The sequence below is a fragment of the Podarcis pityusensis genome, assembly GCF_964106645.2.
Source record: "Podarcis pityusensis genome assembly, chromosome: Z".
NCBI lineage: Eukaryota > Metazoa > Chordata > Lepidosauria > Squamata > Lacertidae > Podarcis > Podarcis pityusensis.
Window position 1 is genome coordinate 12,559,658 of NC_138044.1, and position 20,929 is coordinate 12,580,586.

Below are 20,929 nucleotides of genomic sequence, written 5' to 3' on the forward strand. Positions count from 1 at the left end.
GCTGCTGTTACTCCAAGTTAGACACACTGAAATTAATGTACACAGCTCACTTAGGAGCATCAATTTCAATGGGTTTAGGTTCAAGTAGAACTTGGTTGGAGACAACCCATTCTAGCATCTAAACCATCTTTCACCACACTTGAGTAGACCACAGTTGAGGCAGCCAACTCTAGGCTTCCATCCATGGCATGCATCAAAACCATTAGCTCGCAAGGTATTAGGAAGGGCACAAGTAGCACACTCTGTTTACAAACATGAAGTAAGCACCCACACGTGGACTGGTCTGCATGTCAGAATATGGTTTACTGCAACCATGCAGTCTCCTGAAGACAAGCTTGCACCTGCTTTACTTCCTGGGCTTTTCAGGTCAGTGCAGGTTGTCCAAATACTGAAACTGTGCTTTACGTTTTCCTCTTTAATCATGACCTGCAACTTGGGGGGTGGGGAGGAGGACAAGCCCTAGGCTTCTTATAGAGTAAAAGCGGGAATAGGTTCCAAGTTTGCTTTTTTTCCTAATGCTTTCCCACCCCCTTTTATTTTGCACTGTGTCTTTTTAGATACAGTGGAACCTCGGTTTTTGAATGTAATCCGTTCCGTTTGACTTCCAAAATGTTCAAAAACCGAGGATCAAAGGGCTGTCAGCAAGTTCAGTGGGGAAAATTGAGAAACGTGCCTCGGAAGCCATTTGACGTCCGAGGCGCGTTCAAAAATGGAAGCATTTACTTCCGGGTTTTCAGAAGCCAAGACGTTCAGCAGCCGAGACGTTTGAAAACCAAGGTTTGACTATAATAAATTTGAGAGCAGGGACTGATCACTGGTATTAGCAAGTCACTTTTTGGCCATTGGCATTTGTAAGACCTTTTGCGTGTGTGAAGAGTGGGATTTAAAAAATCTTTTAAACTAACTAAATAGGCATAAACCAAAAAAGGCAGTGAGTTCAGCATCTGCAAGCTACGCCTTTGGCTGTGTTCATTGTCAGCACTAACCTTGCTCATGCTCCAGCAGTTGCAGGGCTTCCACCCCATTGCTCCCTGATGGGCCGCCTGCACCAAGTTCAGACACAGATTCCCCCTCCAAGTCCAACGATGACACAGAATTGGAGCGATTTGAAGGGCCTGTTGGAAAGAGATGGTGCTATTTAGCCTGATCTCCCCGCACCCAGTAAGAGGAAATATACACCCAACTAAATGCAACCAGGAACCAAACAGAAGTCATTAGACAAGGTGATCAAAAAGAAAACTGCACCAAAAAGTTATATATATAAAAAAACACCAAAACATTATTGGCCAATGAAATGAGCAGCTATCACAGCATTTACAACAGTGGCTGAGATACAAAGCACACACCAGCTACAATGAACAGAAGCTCCTATTAAATATTGCCTGACAGACAAGAGGCCATCACCTTCAGATATTCCTTCCAGATTATCACTGCAGAGGGAAAAGCGCAAGGTTTTATCAGGTTTACCGTGGAGTTTGGTTTCATCAACAGGGACATCTCCTTGCCCTCCGTCAGCAAGCTGCATGTTTAAAACCTAGGAAAAGGGGGGTGGGGGGTGATCAGCATTTTGGTCATGGATTGACAGTCAAGAAAGAATTATTGTTTGCCAAATACCTTTAAGCCAGAATTTTTAACTTAGAGTCTCTCTGGCTTCCAGTGCCATCAAACTTTTGGAGTGTAGCGATTTGGTATCAGAACTGCTTCTCCAATTTGTTTGGAGTCATTAGAACATAGCAGAAATCACATACTAAATTAAACTGTCTATATTTAAGAAATAATAGATGTATATTCACTAAATATGGCAAACATAGAGCTATCATTGTTTTTGCCAAGTGCTTGTGAAGCCCATAATAAATCTAACATTTACATCACAGGATCCATTATATCTTCTTCACCTTCACATCGGGGGTGGGGAGATGAGGTGGTGAATTATCAAGTTGCCATGAGTCTGTCTTAACATTTATTGTTCTGAATACAGAAGTGATAGGCACCTCACCCAGAAAGCCCACATCCAACAACTGTTCAGATGTCACATGAAATCATGGTTTACTGTGACATGAATGAGCCCTATCAAATGGCTGAGGGAAAGAGCTCATAAGCTTTTGCTTCTGGTTATCCGCAGCTTGTTGTGTTTAACCCAAAACTTATTTTGGGTTCAAATAACAAGTTATTAAGTTGTTTTTTTAAAAAAAACAGTCAACTTCAAAGTGCAATTTCTGAAACTGGCTTGCTTAAACTAAACATTGTTAATGCTGACCATGGTTTGTGGGTCCAGACAATATATACTAACTGCAGTTAACCAAACCAATATGTGAAGGAAGTACTACTTCATGTTTGCTGAAAGCTGGATCAAGGAGGGACAGATACTTGTTTGCTGTTGGAATGTTTATGTTTTCATAGTTCCACAGCACCTAGTACTAACTGAATTTAAGGTAGCATCCTGTGCTGCACAGCACCTACTTCCACCTACACAGATCTCAAAGCCTCGCTGGGTCAATACCTCGTTTTCTGACATCATTCCTGGAGTTATTTGGGGCCCAGTCCCGAGAGAAATAACCAATACTTCTTCTGGTTGAACTTCTTGTATTGTCTCCTGAGAGAATCCATCATGGTCTGCATGCTGGTCCACTTGAATATTTGATCGGCTCCGGCTTCGGGTAGCTGGAACATTTTAGGGGGATTGTTTTATAGAGGATTTTTGACTGGCAAAAATGCAAGATCCATACAATAGGGTGATGCTTAATACAAGCATGCTGAGCAAAAGGCAAAAATGGCTTTGAAAGACTGTCACGAAGTGGTGCTATACGATGCCACCCTCCAGCTGTTAAGAAAAGTATGTGCAAGGGAGGGCTGCCTTGCAAGCATCAAGCCAGCACACTATGAGCCTTCAGGAAGAAGGGTCAAGGAAAGCCTTACGTGTACACCTGCCCTCTGGCTACCAGGCATTAACCACAGTAGTTTAAATGTCTCATAGATCTTCCAACAGTCCTGTGGACAGAAGCTTTATACATTAATTGTGCAGAAGATTCTTTACTGGCAGGTGGGTTTTGCCACATCTGAGTGCTGCAGGGAGCAAAAGGAAAAATCCCTGCCGAAATCCCTGCTTCTGTGTAATTACTCAAGGCACGGGGACATCTTATCCAACCATCCAAAGGGGGAACAAAGCTCTTCTTGCATTGTTTACTACTCCCTTTTGTAAAATCACTAGGGAGGCATAAGTAGGATTTCAGTTACTCCTACTTCCCTGGTTTTTGTTCATGCTTTATTCTCAGGAAAGACAAAGTGTCTATCGTTACATCTCCTCTGCCCCAATGCAACACAATCTCTGGTAAAATGTCCAGAGGGGCACCAGGTTAATGGAAAAATAGCTGCCTTGCAGTGGTTAAAGAAGAAATATCCCCCCAGTGTTTGGACTGCTGGTAGGGAGAAAATAGTCAGGATCCCCCATAAAAATGGGAGGGTTAAATATCTTTAATGGCGTTACTTCAATGAGAGATAATTAGTTCCTAGATACAAGTAATGAAATAGCCAGTGTCTCTTCACAACTTGAAGCAAATGTATGAGAAAGGAAAGGGCCTTCCTCTCACAGCAAGGGGAAAAAGTCACACTGGCAGCACTCAGATCCTGCTATTTAGACAGCTGCTCGAAAACTCCATGCCAAAAACACAGTATTACCAAGAATGAGGGCCCCATATCTTGGGTAATATCTAAATGCAGACATAGCACCAGAAAGAGTCCCAAACAGCCAAGCATAAACTGGGGGGGGGGGTGCAGAAAAATCTTACGTTTCCTCGGCCCCCCTCCAAAAAAAAGAAATCAAGCTCTTTTCAGAAAATAACATGCATAACATTGGAATAAAGGATAAAATGCTTCAAACAGAAACACAGAAACTTTCAAAACTTTTACTACATTAAGACAGACTTGTACATACACAACACAGAACAAAATACATGATGGAATTTCAAGTCTACATCCCTGCTGGAGTTCCGTTCCAGACAAGGATGACTCTCTAATTCTTGCAAGATGGCAGGTTTACACAGACCAGCAAAAGTAAGTGGTATTCTTTTTGCTTGAACGGAACCATTTCAAGCAGCAAGAGAGTCATGTGTTTGAAAATTCCCCAGTTTTTTTTAAAGTCTCTATCTGTAGAAAGGTAATACATCTGCAAGGTTAGACTCAACTCTTCCACCTAACATGCCAATTTTCAAGGTACAGGGCGTTTGGGGTTTTTTTACAAGGTGACATGTAAATATGAAGAAAAAACACCACCCCATTCCATCTGCAACATTAACACTTGAATTTGCCAACTGCATAAACTATCCCAAAGGGTAGCTGGTCATCACAACCGAGAAGTTAAACCATTTTTGTCAAAGCACTCTGCCTTGAGGATGTTTTTGAAAGCTGAGGATAATACATTTTTCAATAATAATAATAATAATGATGATGATGATGATGATGATGATGGAAAGGCATCTAGAGAATAGATTGCTGTTATTTATAAAGACTTAAAAGGAAAAAATGCACATGATGATTCAAAACCAGCGAGGCATAAATGGAGTTTACATGAAAGAAGGTTGTCACCAGGAATGTTGGTCTTGGAAAATTATGAGGATGATAGACCACAAGAATTCAACAGCCCAGGGAGTGTCTGAACTCTTCTTTGGGTTGTGGACAAAGGTTTAAGGTGTGGTGGATTTCTTCAATGTACACACAATTGTGATGTTTGAGGCAGCTTCACTTGATCAGCTGCCACTGGGGGACCTACATGCCTAGAAATTAAGCCATGTTCTCAGAGGGAAAGCATGTCTCCATTATCAGAGGTGGATGCCTAATTCAGCGAGAAGAACAGGGTGCCTATTCTCTAGCAAACTATCTGAACACTGCACAAACATTTTTGACACATTATTTTTACATCTCTTCACATGTAGACTATCAAAGCATATAATATAATTACCACCACAAAAGGTCCATGCAGGATTCTGACCCAATATTCAGAACCAGCGGACTCCTTTCAACCGCCCCCTTGCACAAATCTTAAAAGTCAAGATCCTAAGTCAGAGTTTCATTCATGCACAAAGTCTGACCCAACCATTCCAACACTTTTTCTAGATATAAAAAGCTTTAAAAATAGAAAGCAAGCTTCTGAACAGAACAATAGGAAGATGCCTTTCTTTTAAAAGAGCAGCTGGTGTGGACACAGACATGCAAGGCAACAGCATGGCTTTGCAGAAACACTGAGAAAGAGGAAGGATTCAGTTACCCACCAAATGGGGTTACAAGGTTTATGTGAGCTGTCAGGTTGGTGGCAGACGTATCCCAGGCAGTGATGGCTGCCAACTGTTGTCCTTGAGTGGACAGCATTAAAAAAGAAACACAGGTCAAACCATTGGGAGGAGATAAAACATGGTTCAGTTGTAAAATAAGCACATAATACAAATGCCTCATTTGGAGTGAGGTGGAGGAGTCAATAATTATTTGAGACTATGAGGTTCTGGCTTTACAACAATTCAAGCGCAGCTTTGTGGAAGGCTGTGTGTCAACTGCAATTTGGCATGGATGCAGAAAATCCAAAGAATGCAATACTGGGAGCAGAAGTCATCGTATTGAGTATATACAGAGATATTTTTAGGGAAAGTTACTATACTTCTTGATTGTGAAGACATACTTGCAAACATGTCTGAAGAGATCTCAGAAGCCAGAAGAGATGCTAAATGTCTAGCAGACATAACAAGTGGAATCCAGCTCCCCTTTTAGTTATTTGCCCTTCTCCTTGACCATTATTATTTAAAGTTATAAGTTGCTTTTTGTACAAAAGTAACTCAAACAACTTACAACAATGGAATAAATCATGTAAAAGTAGTGCAAGTACACAATTCTGAACTTTACCCCTACCCTCCTGTCAACTGCACAATGTACACAGACCTGAACTTATAGCAGGAACAATAGCAGCCCACCACAAAAAATGCTTAATTTCCTATTTAAAAATGGGTCACTTACTATGACAGGCTGTGCCATCAATGAGCTGAAGAGAGGCATTTTTTAAGTAAGCAAATCAACAGGAATAGAGAGTTGGGATAATGTGCATTTGCTGCTTAGGCTTTTGAACGAAACAGGTACATATACAAGCCTTCCACAACCTGCTTTCCTCCAGATGTTTTAGACTACAACTCCCATCAGCCCCCGACAGTGCAATTCTCTTACACTAAAGAAAGGTATCACCCGGTTTGTCTTGTTGGCATTTATTGAAGGCCTCCCTTTTTCAACAAGTATTTTAGGTGGATCTTTACCCCAGTCTGTATCCCTATTAGATTTGAAAATGGGTATTTTACATATGAAATAGTTCTTTGGTGCCCAGTTAAAACATTGATACTCACCCAGGTCTTTGGAGTTTAATTCTCTGCATATATATTTTTAGTGGGGCTGTGCTGGATTTGCTCCTGAATACATATTATTGAATTTTAGGTTGCCTTTTATTCATGTTTTATATCTACTTCTAACATTTGCTTTTGTAGGTTGCTTTGAGCTCAGTTTTTTGAAGAAAGTTGATAATCAATATAATGAATAACAATAATTTTAATTTTGTCAACATGTGGTTCTTGTGTTATATACATATTTTTTTCTTAAAATTATTTTTATTGCTGACATCACTTTGAGATATTTTGTGTGAAGGAATTGAGAAATGGATTTTGCCCTTTTTGCTTTGGTGGCAAAAAAGACCAGAAAGAAGACCCTGGACAATACAGCAGTGAACTGTAAGAGAGATGAAGAGATCTAAATAGAGATCAATTAAATAGAGATTTATTTGTGGCACAGCATCCCTTTTGCTTGTATTTATTTCTGATTCAGATTTGTCATGGCCAATGGCAAGTACAATAAAGCTATTTTGATTGGATACACTAAGAAAGGATTGGATAAATGAATTTTTAAAAAAACTTTAAGAAATAAATCCTATTGGTCAGGGAAGAAGGGTGTTATAGTTCAACACATCAGGAGGGCTCTGGGTTAGAAAAGGTTGGTGTATACAGTGGTACCTCAGGTTACAAACGCTTCAGTTTACAAACATTTTGGGTTACCAACTCCACTAACCCAGAAGCAGTACCTTGGGTTGAGAACTTGCCCCAGGATGAGAACAGAAATTGCGGCGCAGCGGCAGCAGGAGGCCCCATTAGTGAAAGTGCGCCTCAAGTTAAGAACAGTTTCAGGTTAAGGACAGACCGCCGAACAAATTAAGTTCGTAACCCGAGGTACCACTGTACCTTAAAACCCAAGTGACTGACACTAGTCAAAGGGACTCCACTGTCCTAAAGCAAAAGAGGCAGAGGAAAGCATCCGAAAACAGAGCTGGGAAAAGATATCATGCAAAAGCCTGACCCTTGACCTTCCTCACCTATAGGCAACCGGTTTTTCTTGTTTGCTGGTGTGGTGGCAGGGGAAAGCTGTGGGGTGTTGTATGGGGTCATCTCCAGGCTGCTGCTTTTCCCTGGCTTGTTCTGGGGCAAGTTTAACAGCAGGTTTTCCAGAGCCATGCGGTCCTCCTTCAGCTGGTCGCCTGACATGACGTTCCGCATAAAGCCAACCTAAAAAAAGTGTGCGATGTTAAAAGAAGGCAGCAAAGCAGACCCCCAGCACAGACACTTTGACTTGTCTCCTCCTGCAGCCCAAAAGAAGTTGGATATTTACCAGGCCAGTGAGCTGGCTATGGGTCATGTAAACCACAGTTCTACTCAGCCCTTCCAAAAGGTTCACCGAGGACATGGGTGGAGTCTCTACTGCCCGTCCGCCAATGACAACGTCCAAGAAGGCAGCCACACAACCCTGCAAGGAAAAAATTGGAGGGGGGGGATGAACAAGTGAGCTGTTTCAATACAAGCACTTCAACAAGAGACCTGTACATCCCTACAAAGTGGGTAGACGATATAGAGATACACACACAGATAGAGAAAGAATTTAGGACCTTTTGTTTGTATTTGTTTTAAACTGATTTTAATATTGTATTTTAAATTGCTGTAACCCACACTGGGACCTTTGCTTATTTTATTTTATTGTTCTATTTATTTCATTTATATCCCACCTTTTTCTCCAAGGAACTTAAGGTGGCATACATAGTTCTACATCTCCACATTTAATCCCCAAAGCAACCCAGAGATGTAGGTTGGGCTGAGAAGCAGTGACTGGCCCAAGATCACACCCAGTCAGCTACATGGCTGTGTGGGAATTTAAACCCAGGTTTCCCAGGTCCTAGTCCAACATTCTTGATCCCTACACTACACTGCTTCTTCACTTATGGTGAAAGGCAGGTAAGAAATTGAAATTGTTATATTATTTTAAACATGCAGCAAGAATAGAAGCAGGTCTACGTTTTTAATTGTTAAGAAAAAAAAACCACCAATATATGCCAAAGCACACTTCTTCATACAGGTTCCTTGAAACTCGTTTACATTTAATAGTGGCTCTTGCACACTACTGATTCTATTGAGGGGAAGTGCCATTTGCTACTTCCTCTTAAGGTTGCAATTTGCTCACTTGAATCTCTTCACAGTCATAACAAAAGTCTATTTGCAGGTGCCTTTTCCAAAATTATACAGAATGAGAAAAACACTGGCATGCACAGAGATACAAGTTCAATAGCTTTGGTTCTTACTTTGTCAAATTTACCCAGGTAACTCTTTGTGCGGGGGTCTCCTTCTTCAGAACTGGTCATGGCCAGCTGCTGCAAAAGTCTCCCAACCTAAGAATGGGAAACAAGTTAAAGACAGGATTGCAATACTACCACAAAGAAAGAAAGCCGCCGACACACTCTAAGTTGAAACTGGATGAAAAATAACTATTCATACTCAGCTTGCACAAAGTCTGAGACTTTACAACCATATTTTCTTTCCAAAAATTAAAAACAATTACATGGAAAAGTTCCACAGCAAAATACCTGTACAGAACTTCAATTTCCCTTACAAAAACTTTGGCTACCTCTTATCAGCTTTGCTTCATCTCAGGTGGAACCAACACACATATAAAAACTGTTCTGAAAATGCTTTTTTGAAAGCGTTTTTAAAAATGCATTGAATTTCCCATAAAGCTCACCATCACCATCTAGTGTCACACTGTATATTCCACTAAAAACGTTTTATTTAGAATCATATAGATTTAGAAGCTATATAGAATCATAGAATCATAGAGTTGGAAGAGACCACAAGGGCCATCGAGTCCAACCCCCTGCCAAGCAGGAAACACCGTCAGAGCACTCCTGACATATGGTTGTCAAGCCTCTGCTTATAGCTGAGTCCTCAGTGGCAAGAACAGTTGAAGGAACCTGGAATGTTTGCAAACTAATTTATCTGCTAAGCCACAGTTCCCAGCCTGAATTAAACTTGCTCATTCTATTTCCATCCATACTTAATAGGTGCCAAAAGATGGTTTTCACATAAACATGGAATAATCATCTAGCAATAAATATGACATCCATGAAAATCTCAGCTTTTATCATCTAGAGCTGGGATGAACCAAAAATCCATCAAAACCAACCAAGCATCTATCCATCAGCCTGCACTGAACCCATAAACATGTTTATATAAACACACAAAATCCCAGTTTGTCTTTTGTGTCTTGCTGAACTGCAGGGTGTCAGCTTCTCCTGCAGAGGGCATTCACAGACAGGAAACCTAGTATGACAAGGACCTTGCAGGAGCAGGAAGATAACAGGTCAATATCAAAAAGTGTCCATTTGTGTGCCTACAGGAGGCATTGAATTCTACAGTACAAAGCAGAAGGCTGTAATTGAAGCAGGTGTAAAGATTGTACCACAATTCATTTTTCAACTGCAGCCCTTTTCATGAGTAAAGAAGCAAGAAATTCTTGGTGGGGGGAGAAGAAAACACACACACACACACACACACACACACACACAGTTATACCAATGGGCATCCAGCTATTCCAAAAATAAAGGACAGGCGTCTGACAGCTGCAGGGATCAGACTGCTTATCTAGTGAATGCTTAGAAACTAGTGGGCCAGCTACAGCAGGTTGGCATCGCTCTGTACACAAGTCCCTCCTTCTTCCATTCCTGCTCTTCTCTGAATACTAGACAACACCTGACCACCAAAATCTGATCTTACGCCTTCATGCATTCTACACTGCAACACCCATGCTAATTCCCTCCCCCACAAAAGCAGGATGGGTAATGCAAAAGTAACACACGCTTATATGTTGTGTGATGTGTGCTCTGTAGAACTAGGACTACCCTGAATATCCATGAAGTTTCTTAAACAGCACAAGGTGTTGTGTGCTAGGTATAACAAAACAAAAAAGTTATTACCTCCAGAAACTATCTCAAATATGGCCAGGGTCACAAAACAAATAAGCAAATAGATCACTAACCTAGTTGCCACCTAAAGGAGAAATGTCTATGTGTCTTTCAATTGTGCCCAGTCTTCACATGCCTAGAACTACCACTCTAAACGTATAACATACACCACCTCTCCCTCTTAACATCATTCAGAACTGTAACAAAGCTTTAGGCACTTGTAACTTTCCCCTTCACAGCTCCACTCTGTCTCTCATTTCCACCTTGTTCCTTGGGAGCAGAGATCTATGCTGTCCAGGGAACTCTCCACAAAGTGTTGTCTACATTGATGGTGCTGTATGAACACCAGCATTTTATAGCTGGTCAGCATGGCACAAATTAGACTGGCACACCAACTGTCCTTGGAAGGCAAGGAACAACCCAGAAAATGTAAATTTCGCTGAAGGTAGGAAGGGTAGTCCAAGTAGCAGGGCTATTGGTGGATCTCTTGATTTTGCCCAAAGGGTACGATGAAGTTGTTCTCTCCTAGCTTACAATAACATCAAAACAACAAGTGCTTTTCAGTCCTCAGTCGTGTATTTAAAAGTATCCTCCTTGTAAAGTATATTGTCTTTTAAACACAGACCTATCACTTCTACTGTATACACACACTTTCCTTGTAATGGATACTGTAAAACCACATCCCTCTTAAAAATTCAAACTTTTTACAATAAAGTGGTTATTTGAGCTCAATTGCTCAGGGGTAGGTAGCACTGGGAGAAATAACAGTCAACATCACCTTATCTCAACAAATGAAAAATACTCTGGTAGCACAACTGGAAATAAAATAAAGCAACTTGGATGCTGTCCCAGTTCTTTTAAGCAGAGAAGAAAGACGCACACTATGACAGTTGAGCTATCTGCAATATAAGCAGGGCTGGAAAGGCCACTTCAAGCACCTGAGCCCCTAAAAAAATATATATAATGGCAGCTAGAAATTTTATTTTACTTTTGTCCTAGTCTATATAGGGTTGATGAATAACAACCTAACTGTAGGAATCTGAAAACGGCCTAGGGCATGGGGAGGCAAACTAAGACCGAGGACCGGATCCAGCCCAATCACCTTCTAAATCCAGCCTGCGGAAGGTCTGGGAATCAGCAGGTTTTTACACGAGTAGAATGTGTCTTTTTATTTAAAATGCATCTCTGGGTTATCTGTGGGGGCATAGGAATTGGTTCGTATTTTTTTTTCTAAAATATAGTCCGGCCCCCTACAAGGTCTGAGGGACAGTGGACTGGCCCCTGCTGAAAAAGTTTGCTGACCCCTGGCCTAGGGTAAGGGTTTGTAAGCATTCATTCTTGCAACAAATGAGGACAGCCATTCTTCATACTTCTGGCGTGGCTTTAAGCAGTGGGAGTTCCCCTCCAGCCTTCCCATTCGTATGAAAAGTTAGAAACCCATCTGCTTATACAGTAAAGTACTGCACAAGAAACTTTTTACTTTATTGGAAATATTGCAAGATTTTGGCCTTATGTTCTATTTCTGTATTATATTGTATTAATGTTGTATGTGAATGTGATTGTTAAATAAGGAATTACACTGCAAAATAAAGTTATTTCCTCAAGTTTGTGTAGCATTTGCTTCTCTGGCTCCTAGTCATCTGACATAGCTTTTCCTCTAGACAAAGTCCAGAACAGCTAACAGCTCACAAAATAACATTTGGCCAGAGAAAACTATGAACCACCAGCTAACAGGAAGGCTGAAGAGGCTGCCTGCAAACAACTGGTCTCACCACTAGCAGGCAGAAAAGGAGGACGCAGCACCAAGAATGGAAAAAGATGGATTAAAAAGGTATGCAGGGCAGCTTTCCCCAACCCTGTGCCCTACAGGTGTTCTAAATTACAATTTATATCAGCACAACTGTGCTGAGGGAAGGTATAGTCCAAAAAACCTGCAAAAGCACCAGGTTGGTACAGGGGTTTTTTTGGGGGGGGCCAAAGCTTCTGGATTACCCTGGCATTTTTACTGCACTATTCCTCTTGACAACATTCATCCACAAGTCTGCTTTCTGAGCTAAAGAGGATCAAGAATGCCTAACCTGCCCCCCCCCCAAAAAAAACCTTAAAGTACACTTTGTTTCTTAGACACAACACCTTTCTCTATTTTCTTCTTGGTACTACAGACTAATACAGCAACACTATGAGAGAGAGAGAATATATATTTTTGAAGACCTGCTTCTACCTGCATTAGGTTGAACCTTGCCACTTCATTGATTGGGGCATCAGAAATAATTCCATACTGCTCTGGGTTGACCACGGCAGGACAAATGAAGCAAGTCAAGAGAAGGTCCGTGCACATGGCTCTCACTTCTCCGACATCAAGCCTGTCCACACAAGAGAGCGTTTTGTACATCTGGGATACAATCCACCGTAAGCTGTGTGGGAAGCAGTAGGTGTTTTGCTTGAGGTAGCCAATGAACTTATTCACCAGGGCCACCAGCTTGGCCTCATTGGATTCTACCATCTCCTGAACTTTCTGCCTGAACTTTTCAGTGCCCTTTTCCCCAAAGAGCTTCTCCTGCTGGGTGGGCGAGAAGCGGTCAATCAATTTGCTGGGGTCGGTTTCCAGGTGGTCTTCATCTTCAACCAACAGCTGCATAATGGGCTCGTGCAAAGTGGCAGTGAGGAAGAGCTTGGCTGAAAAGAGCCCCTCAGAAAAGAGTTTGAATAGAATGCTGAATGCGCAGGTGCCTCTCCTTAGGAGCCGTCTGGGATTATCACTTTCCTTGAGTTCAAATTCAATCAAGTAGCGCAAGACTTGGAGGAGGTAGCTTTCGTCTTCTGGCATAATGCAGTTGCCATAGATGGAGGTGAAGACTGTGTGAATGACACTCTGTGTGTTCTCCTGGTTGAGCTTCTCTCCAGCAACCAGGCATGATGCAATAAGGCGAGGGTTTTCACGCAGCCTGTTAAGGAATTCTCCATAGGCTGTCTCTTGAAAGCCCAACTGCTTGTACCCATCTACGAACAGTGTATCCTCCAAGACCTTGGCATGCTGGCAGCATTCAGCAGGTGAAGCTTCCGCGCTAGGAAAATATAAATATATATAGAAACCATTTAGATCACCCAAAATCTTAATTTCTCAAAGTCACAAAAAATCAATGGAAAGAGAAACATCCTAATTTTGCTGAGTATATCCACACACACACACACGCACACACACACACATTTAGAGAGAATCTCCTAAATATTAAGATCTCAAAGTCCCATCTATGAAGAGACGGCCACCAACTCAAGACACAGGTAAGTCTTCTCAGTGGTTGCAAGAGGGCTATAAAATACATGCCCAATTGCATCCCTTTGACCCAGCTCAAAGCTATGCTTTCTTTATGCTTGCTCAAATGTTCTGTGCAACTTTAAAGCTTACATTTGTACTTCCAGGGTGGCGCCATCGGCAATGGCGGACTCCCTCTGAATTGGAGGGACTAGCTCCGCGCGAAACGGGTCTTCTCCGCTACGGCGAAGTGGGGACCCTTTTAAAAATCACAGGCGGATGAGCGGGGACCCTTCTGAAAATCACAGGCAGATGAAACCTGTGACCGTGGGACTCGGCGGGCACCCTTAGCGCCCCCCCAACCCACAAAGGAACCCACTAACGGGCTCCGAAGCGAAGAGGGGGAAGTGGCGCGGTGCTGTGAGCCAATTGCTTTTTCTGCGGAGCGAAGCCGCATAGCCGTTGCCGGAGAGCGCTGCCTTTTTCCTGGGACAATTTGGCATCTAAAATAACCACCCGTGAGTACTGGAACACTGAACATTTGGACTTTAAATAAGAACTGGCGAAATAGAAAGGAATTTGGACTTAAAAATTTACCTTAATTTGGTACTGAAACGGGAAGGGCTAAACAGGAAGTCAGCCTTCCGTTTCCTTGTAGCCAGAATAAAGCAAAGACAACGTAAACTAGAGCTTTAAAAATCACTTTCAAAGGATTGGCTTTCATCATTTAAAATCGCTGAACCCCCCTTCGGCAGCAGGAGAAGAAGGGGGATCTTTTTTGGGCTGTTTAAACCTGCAGAAGTGAGTTTAAAGCAAAGTAATTTTCCACCGTCCTGATCCTGGAGCGGGGTGTCAGAATTGACGTTTGAAGCTCATTGACCAGAAACAAATGTCTTTGACAGATAGTTAAAAGAAGAGAAACATAGTGATTCCATTGTTTCCTTTCGCATTTTAAAAAGAACAAATATGGACAAAATACCTTAAAAAAGAAACTTTGTTGCTATTGTTTTTAAAAGAAAGAACAACCAGAAGATTTCCCCCTAGAGGGGGACTGTGAAATTGTAACTAATTCCTGGGAGCTTGCAGCTGCCACGGATTACAACCGTGGGAAAGGATTTGTGACCTTGTAGGACAATGTCTTCAGAAGCACTGTTGGGTGCTCTCTGCAAAATAAATGCCCTATTGGATCAGTTAAGCCAGAAGACGGATTTGATGACTAATGCGGCCAGAACCTTTGAACAGGTAGTAGGAAATTATATGGAGCCCACCCAGGAGCTAAAACAGGAGTGTGCCATGACAGAACAGTTGAGAGAAGAGGATGCTGCTGAATCTTGGGCGCCAGAGACGGAGGGAGCTGCGGCCCAGCAGGAACATAAATTTTTGGATTTGATAAATGAACTTGGAAAAAACCAGACTTGGAAAGACAAAGTTTGGTTTGGTTTGGAAATGGGGGGTTGGACAGATCCCCCTATACAGGGAGATTTGGACTTTTCGAGTCTGGCACTGGGCCGCCAGATGTTTGGAGCTGTGGGGGCTCTTAATTTTGGAGGGAATCTGAAACATGCTTTTAAATACCACATGGAGTCTAGTCTGGACTATGGAAAAGGGGCTGATTTGTTGAAAAGGGTCAAAAACATTACCAAGCTGGAGTTCCCACAAATGAAAGGAAAATATGAAGAAGAGCTGCGGAAGGGACATGGAAGAGACTTGAGGGCTTCGGATATAAGATTACCAGGTTAATGTGCTAGATTAATAAGATAAAAAGGACTGACAAAACCCGGGACCAGGAGGAAGGGACGCTGGATGAAGATTGGATTTGTTTTTATCTCTTTTTTTCACTACTAGGACTGTTTTATAAAATTGATGAATGTTAGAAAAATGTTGGAATGAAATTACTTGGCTTTAGTAAAAATGTTTAAAGAATTATGCAAGAATATTATGGTTATGAGAAGTTGGTAAAAATAAGATTTAAGTTTTAAGTCTCAAGGTTTTTTTTATAGTAAGATAAGATTAAAATAATTTAAGGTAATGTAATGACAGAATATTATGAAATATGGAAAGGATTTGCTGTGACAATTAACAAACAGGATACAAGGAAGGGGAGGAGGAGGAGGTCAAGGAAAGAGGGTAATGACAGTTAGGAGTTGAGAATAATGGATTTGTTTTTAAATGTTTTTATATGTTTGTGGTGTATTTTTTTTCTTTCTTATTTTGAATTTGTATATGTATGGTTGGAAGTGGTTTGTTTTTCTCTTTTTCTACTTTGTTTTTCTTTTGTAACTTTAAAATTTTTTTTTATTTTTTTCAATAAATATCATTTTTTTAAAAAAAAAAAAGCTTACATTTGCAATGTGTGATTTCTGCAGTGTTTCAGTGCACAAAGCACTGTCCAATTTCAAATATTAGCATTTCTATTTCTGTATGTACCAGCAGTTACCTTGTTATGATTAGCCGGTCCAAGTTAATCCTCTGCTGCTTCGAAATCCATGCCGTGCGATACAGCTTTTCAGCAGTCTTCAGCACCTCAGCATTCAATCTCTGAATCAGCTGCTTTTCGGAGTTCACATAGAGCCGTTCCTGCTTGAGGTGATGGGCCAATGTGTGAATATCCAGCTTCACCATCTTTGAAAGAGGGCAGCAAGACGTTGGGTGACTTGCTGTGAAGGAGAAACAGAATGAGATCCATGAACAAGGAAGTGTTACACTGTGTTCAGTCAATCCATGGTACACTGATTGAATGAACCTGGAGCCACCACAGCGGCTAGCATGATTTGGCAGAATTAGCTGGGATATGCCAACCTCAAGCACCCTCTCACCCCTTTAACTTAGAAGCTAGGGAACCTGTCAGGTTCAGTTTATCAAATCTAGGCAGCAACAGCAACATAATGATTCAATACCTGGCTTCTCCAGAAATTAAAAAGTGAAGAGAATAAAAATGTAATTCTGAAGCAGCCCAAGTATCAAGTTGGGTGTGAAAGATATGGAATGAAGCAGCAGTTTTTGCAAGTATAATTGCATCAGGGAACACAGCTGCAAAACTGAACACACCTCAAAAATAATTGTACATGAATTAGACAGTTCAGCGTTTTCTTCAAGGGAGAGCAGAAAGAATTAAAATGGGCTCAACGCTGCCATGGCTTGCTGGCTTTCAGGTAATTACATTATCCTCATGGAAGCGTTAGCCTTTAAGAAAAGTAAGACACTGTGCACTCTCCACTGTCTCAACCAAGACCCACCCCACCTCCCAAAATAGTCCAACAAATCAACCAGCGACATAAAACATTTAAAGCTGACCAGGAGGTAAAATGTTTTACCACATTTTTACCGCATCAGATTTTCTATCCAACTAAGTTGTACTAAGAGAAGACCCTCTAAAATTAATGAGTCTAAGATAGTCAAATGTCCATTTTTTCCACTGGGTAGGTAGAGAGTAGGACTAACAGTGGGTACAAACATGTGTGATCCTGGGGGCCCCAGCTAGCTCAAAATGTCTGGCTGCTTGAAGCTGAAAATCTAAAATCTGCCTAGCCCCACTCCACCAATTAATATACAGGATAATATACTGGGAAGACCACAGCAGGTTCTCCACTGAAATGGTGTGGGAACTGTGCTAAAGCTCTACTGTGCCACTATTCATTTCAAAGGATACTGTCTTCCTGTTCAAGCCCCGCTGAAACTTATGGGAGCAAGGATTTACCGTATTTTTCGTTCTATAGGACGCACATTTTCCCCTCCAAAAATTAAGGGGAAATGTGTGTGCGTCCTATAGAGCGAATGCAGGCTGCGCCGCTAAGCCCAAAGCCAGAACAGAAAGACGGAGCACTGCGGAGCGCTCCGTCTCACTGCTCTAGCTTGGAGACAGCTGCGCGCACAGCCTCCCCAGGGCAGCGGGGTGTCTTCACCCCGCTGTCCTGCAGAAGCTAGCAAGGCTGTTCCCAAGCCAGAACAGTGAGACGGAGGGCTCCGTCTCGCTGTGGTAGCTTGGGGATGGTTGCGCGCAAAGCCTCTCCAGGGCAGCGGGGTGCCTTCACCCTGCTGTCCTGCAGAGGCTAGCAAGGCTGTTCCCAAGCCAGAACAGCGAGACGGAGGGCTCCGTCTCGCTGCTCTAGCTTGGGGATGGCTGTTCGCACAGCCTCTCCAGGGCAGCAGGGTGACCTGCAGAAGCTAGCAAGGCTGTTCCCAAGCCAGAACAGCGAGATGGAGGGCTCCGTCTCGCTGTTCTAGCTTGGGGATGGCTGCACGCAAACCTCTGCAGGGCAGCGGGGCGCTGCGCTCCAAAGGCTTCAGGGATCTTTGAGGCTGGCGGTGGGGGAAAGCAGCGCTTCCCCCCACCGCCAGCCCCACAAGCTCTGGTGAATGTACCTTGAACGCACCTTGTTTTAGAGGGGGAGAACAAGAAAAAAATTTTCCCTGTTCTCCCCCTCCTATGGTCCGGTGCGTCCTATGGTCCGTTGCGTCCAATGGAGCGAAAAATACGGTATTTTTCTACCCCAGATGAGTTTGGAGTCTTTCACTCCAAAACCCTTCAAAGTGCTCAAAACTCACCATCTGCCTTGCCTCACTGTAAGGCCACTTCTGGTGGGGCCTCAGCATTTGAAAGACAAAAAAACTGAGCCCTGGCTCCATAAGCTAAGCGTTCTCCCGCTCCCCAGCTTTTAAAAAAACATTCCCCATCTCCCATGTTCACCTGTATGTCTGCCAGTTAAAGTCCAAAACCACGAGACGCCAATCCTATGTTGCTTTGGAAGTGTTTAAAAGTTGGCTGCGTGAATAAAAGCGATACTTGAATTCAGTGAAATGGGAAGCCCAAGGGGAATTAAAAAAAAAAATACTGTCAAGATGACTGTGTGCTTTGGTCTCACTTTCACTGTTGCCTAAGTAGATATTGAGAGAACAGTCTGCTCTGGAAAATCCTCTCACTAAGTAAGAATAATCGCTACAGTCCAGATATGGCAGTCCATGGCAGTTCCTTCTGTCATCAGGTTTCCAAAACAAACATTACAAATCGTTTTACATGCTGCACTTGTGTTATGCTAAAAAAATAGTTGACTATATACTTGTTTTTAAACAGAGAGTGGCATGAAATGTGTTGGCAGATTCTTTTAAAAAAATAACATAGCACAACCACAGTATCAGTTAAGGAGTTCAACTAAAAGGGGGGGAATATCTATTTGGGAAGTTTGCATGAAAATCTGTAATAATTTGCTTTTGCATTGTTCATATTTTGCATTCAAAAGCCGAAAATAACAACCACCTTGCACTATAGCACTGTCAGACGACCTCAGCAACAAAAAGACAACCCAAGATTAGTTTTTTTAATGCACACGATCCAGAAGGCCGTAAGTACATTAGGCCGCATCCATAAAGAGCTTTTGCTCTTCGCAACTGACAGTGTAATGGATTTCTACCACTTGTGATTCTCAACTAGTTTTCTTCAGAATTGCCTCACTGAAGTCTTCTTGACTAGAGTATGAGAGACTAACATTTCAAGCACAATTATGTGACGCACTAGGACAATACATTCAAAGCCTTCAACCTCCAGGGAGGTTCCTCTTCAATAAGCTCAAAGAATCGCCCCATGTTCCTGAAGAACATTTTGAAAACCACTACATTGTGCAAATAAATCTGTACTTAAAATAAGGTGCCTGCTGCATGTCCCAAACGTAAGAATCAGAGACTACATTCTAACAATATGTTAAGCACTACAGATTACTTTCTAAAGTGATCCCAAAGGCATAAAAAGGATGGCCAATATGATGCCCTATAGCAGGCATGTCCAACAGGTAGATCATGATCTACTGGTAGATCACTGGACATCTGTGGTAGATCGCTGGTAGATCATTGGCTCCCCCCAAGAAGCTGAACAACTGCGGCTCTCCTTAAAAAAGCTCAACGACTTATCTCCTCCCTGAAAAAACTCAACAACTTTGACCCAAACCCCTCAAAAATGGGCCTTCCTCCTTCCTAAAAAAAGCTAAACAACTTTGACCTGAACTCCCCCCCAAAAAAGGGGTTAGATCACTGCCAGTTTTTAATTCTGAGTAGATTGCAGTCTCTTGGGAGTTGGCCACCCCTGCCCTATAGCAATGGGTAGGCAAACTAAGGCCTGGGGGCCACATCCGGCCCAATCACCTTCTAAATCCGGCCTGTCCAAAGTCCAGGAATCAGCGTGTTTTTATATGAGTAGAATGTGTCCTTTTATTTAAAATGCATCTCTGGGTTATTTGTGGGGCATAGGAATTTGTTCATTTTTTTCCTCCAAAATATAGTCTGGCCCCCCACAAGGTGTGAGGGACAGTGGACCGGCCCCCTGCTGAAAAAGTTTGCTGACCCCTGCCTTATAGATCTTGTTGAAGACCAAGCATGGCCAATGGCAGTGCTTTATTTCTATCCCATACCACTGCTGTTTGCCTGCTCGCACCCACCCCCACCTCTCCCAATTGCACCCTTGCCTGCTGTGGTCACCATTTTCCGCAGCAGCAGGCACAGCCTCCCAGTGTGGCCCTTTTATGCTCACCAAAGCATCTTCCAGGAGGGTGCTTGACAATCGTAAAAGGGTCACGTCAAACCTTGGGGTATGCCGCAACCTTTTTACAATCGGCAAGCTCCTGCTTGGAAGGTGCTATGGCAATCATTAAAGGACTGCGCCAAAGCACTTCCAGGAGGTTGTACCTGCTGCCATGAAAAAAGCGGCAGTAGCAGGCAAGGAAAAAATAGGTGGTGGTATGGCGTACCAGTGTGTACAGCCTCAAAACAAGCACTGGCCAATGGACAGGGATGATAAGAGTTGTAGTCCAACAATATCTAGAAGGCATCACATTGGCTACCTTTGGCACAGATTCACAGTAAGTTACCAAAAAATTATTATAGATTGTATTTCTCTTGGGGATAAGCCCTGGAGCTGTCATCTATTAGGAACCTAGGATCTCATCTGCAGTATCATCCTGGTAAAAAAAAAATATCATTTGAGCCTGCCATTCTGATGTGTTTTCCACATGTGGGGTCACTTTAAGAAAGTCACTCTGCAACAGCTAAGCTAACATTCCATTGGGACTGAACTCTTGGCACAGATTTATTAAGATTTATGTCCCACTTCCAGTAGAAAACCACTGAAGCAGCTATGAATAACTTCCAAGCATTTATTTATACATTTTACTGCACATTGTAATGCTGGTTTTGCAGGGGCATTACAGCTGCTCATGCAAGAAGATATGAACCAGCACAACTATTTTGGATTCACTATAATCAACAGTTTAAATTCTATGCAGACATAAGAAACTGTAGAACGTCAGCAGCCACTGGCATTTAGGCACATGGATTCCGATAAGCTCCCAAGTACCAGTTCTGATATTCCACTCCAGTTATCACCTTAAACACGC

At 42.4% G+C, this 20,929-nt stretch overlaps 1 protein-coding gene and 1 long non-coding RNA gene across 10 annotated transcripts in view; one reads left to right on the forward strand and one right to left on the reverse strand.

The window, feature by feature from the left end:
* The window catches only part of GAPVD1 (GTPase activating protein and VPS9 domains 1), a 54,457-nt gene that overhangs the window by 24,471 nt on the left and 9,057 nt on the right, over window positions 1-20,929 (reverse strand). For 5 of the 9 annotated variants that reach the window (XR_013981353.1, XM_080989546.1, XM_080989544.1 and 2 more), the window contains 9 exons: window positions 15,988-16,207; window positions 12,519-13,362; window positions 8,642-8,728; window positions 7,681-7,815; window positions 7,388-7,577; window positions 5,265-5,345; window positions 2,501-2,661; window positions 1,405-1,534; window positions 987-1,115 (listed from right to left, as the gene is read on the reverse strand). Coding sequence is in view for 8 of the 9 variants with exons in the window: in XM_080989546.1 (XP_080845672.1) it covers window positions 987-1,115; window positions 1,405-1,534; window positions 2,501-2,661; window positions 5,265-5,345; window positions 7,388-7,577; window positions 7,681-7,815; window positions 8,642-8,728; window positions 12,519-13,362; window positions 15,988-16,172 (1,942 nt within the window). In the remaining variant the exon portion in view is untranslated. Of the gene's footprint in view, window positions 1-986; window positions 1,116-1,404; window positions 1,535-2,371; window positions 2,412-2,456; window positions 2,662-5,264; window positions 5,346-7,387; window positions 7,578-7,680; window positions 7,816-8,641; window positions 8,729-12,518; window positions 13,363-15,987; window positions 16,208-20,929 lie in introns of those variants that run through there. The other 4 variants (XM_080989547.1, XM_080989549.1, XM_080989548.1 and 1 more) reach the window with 4 other exon arrangements.
* Window positions 2,661-4,429, forward strand: LOC308467943. Its single transcript, XR_013981391.1, has 2 exons — window positions 2,661-2,786; window positions 2,835-4,429. It is a non-coding gene; the product is annotated as an uncharacterized lncRNA (long non-coding RNA).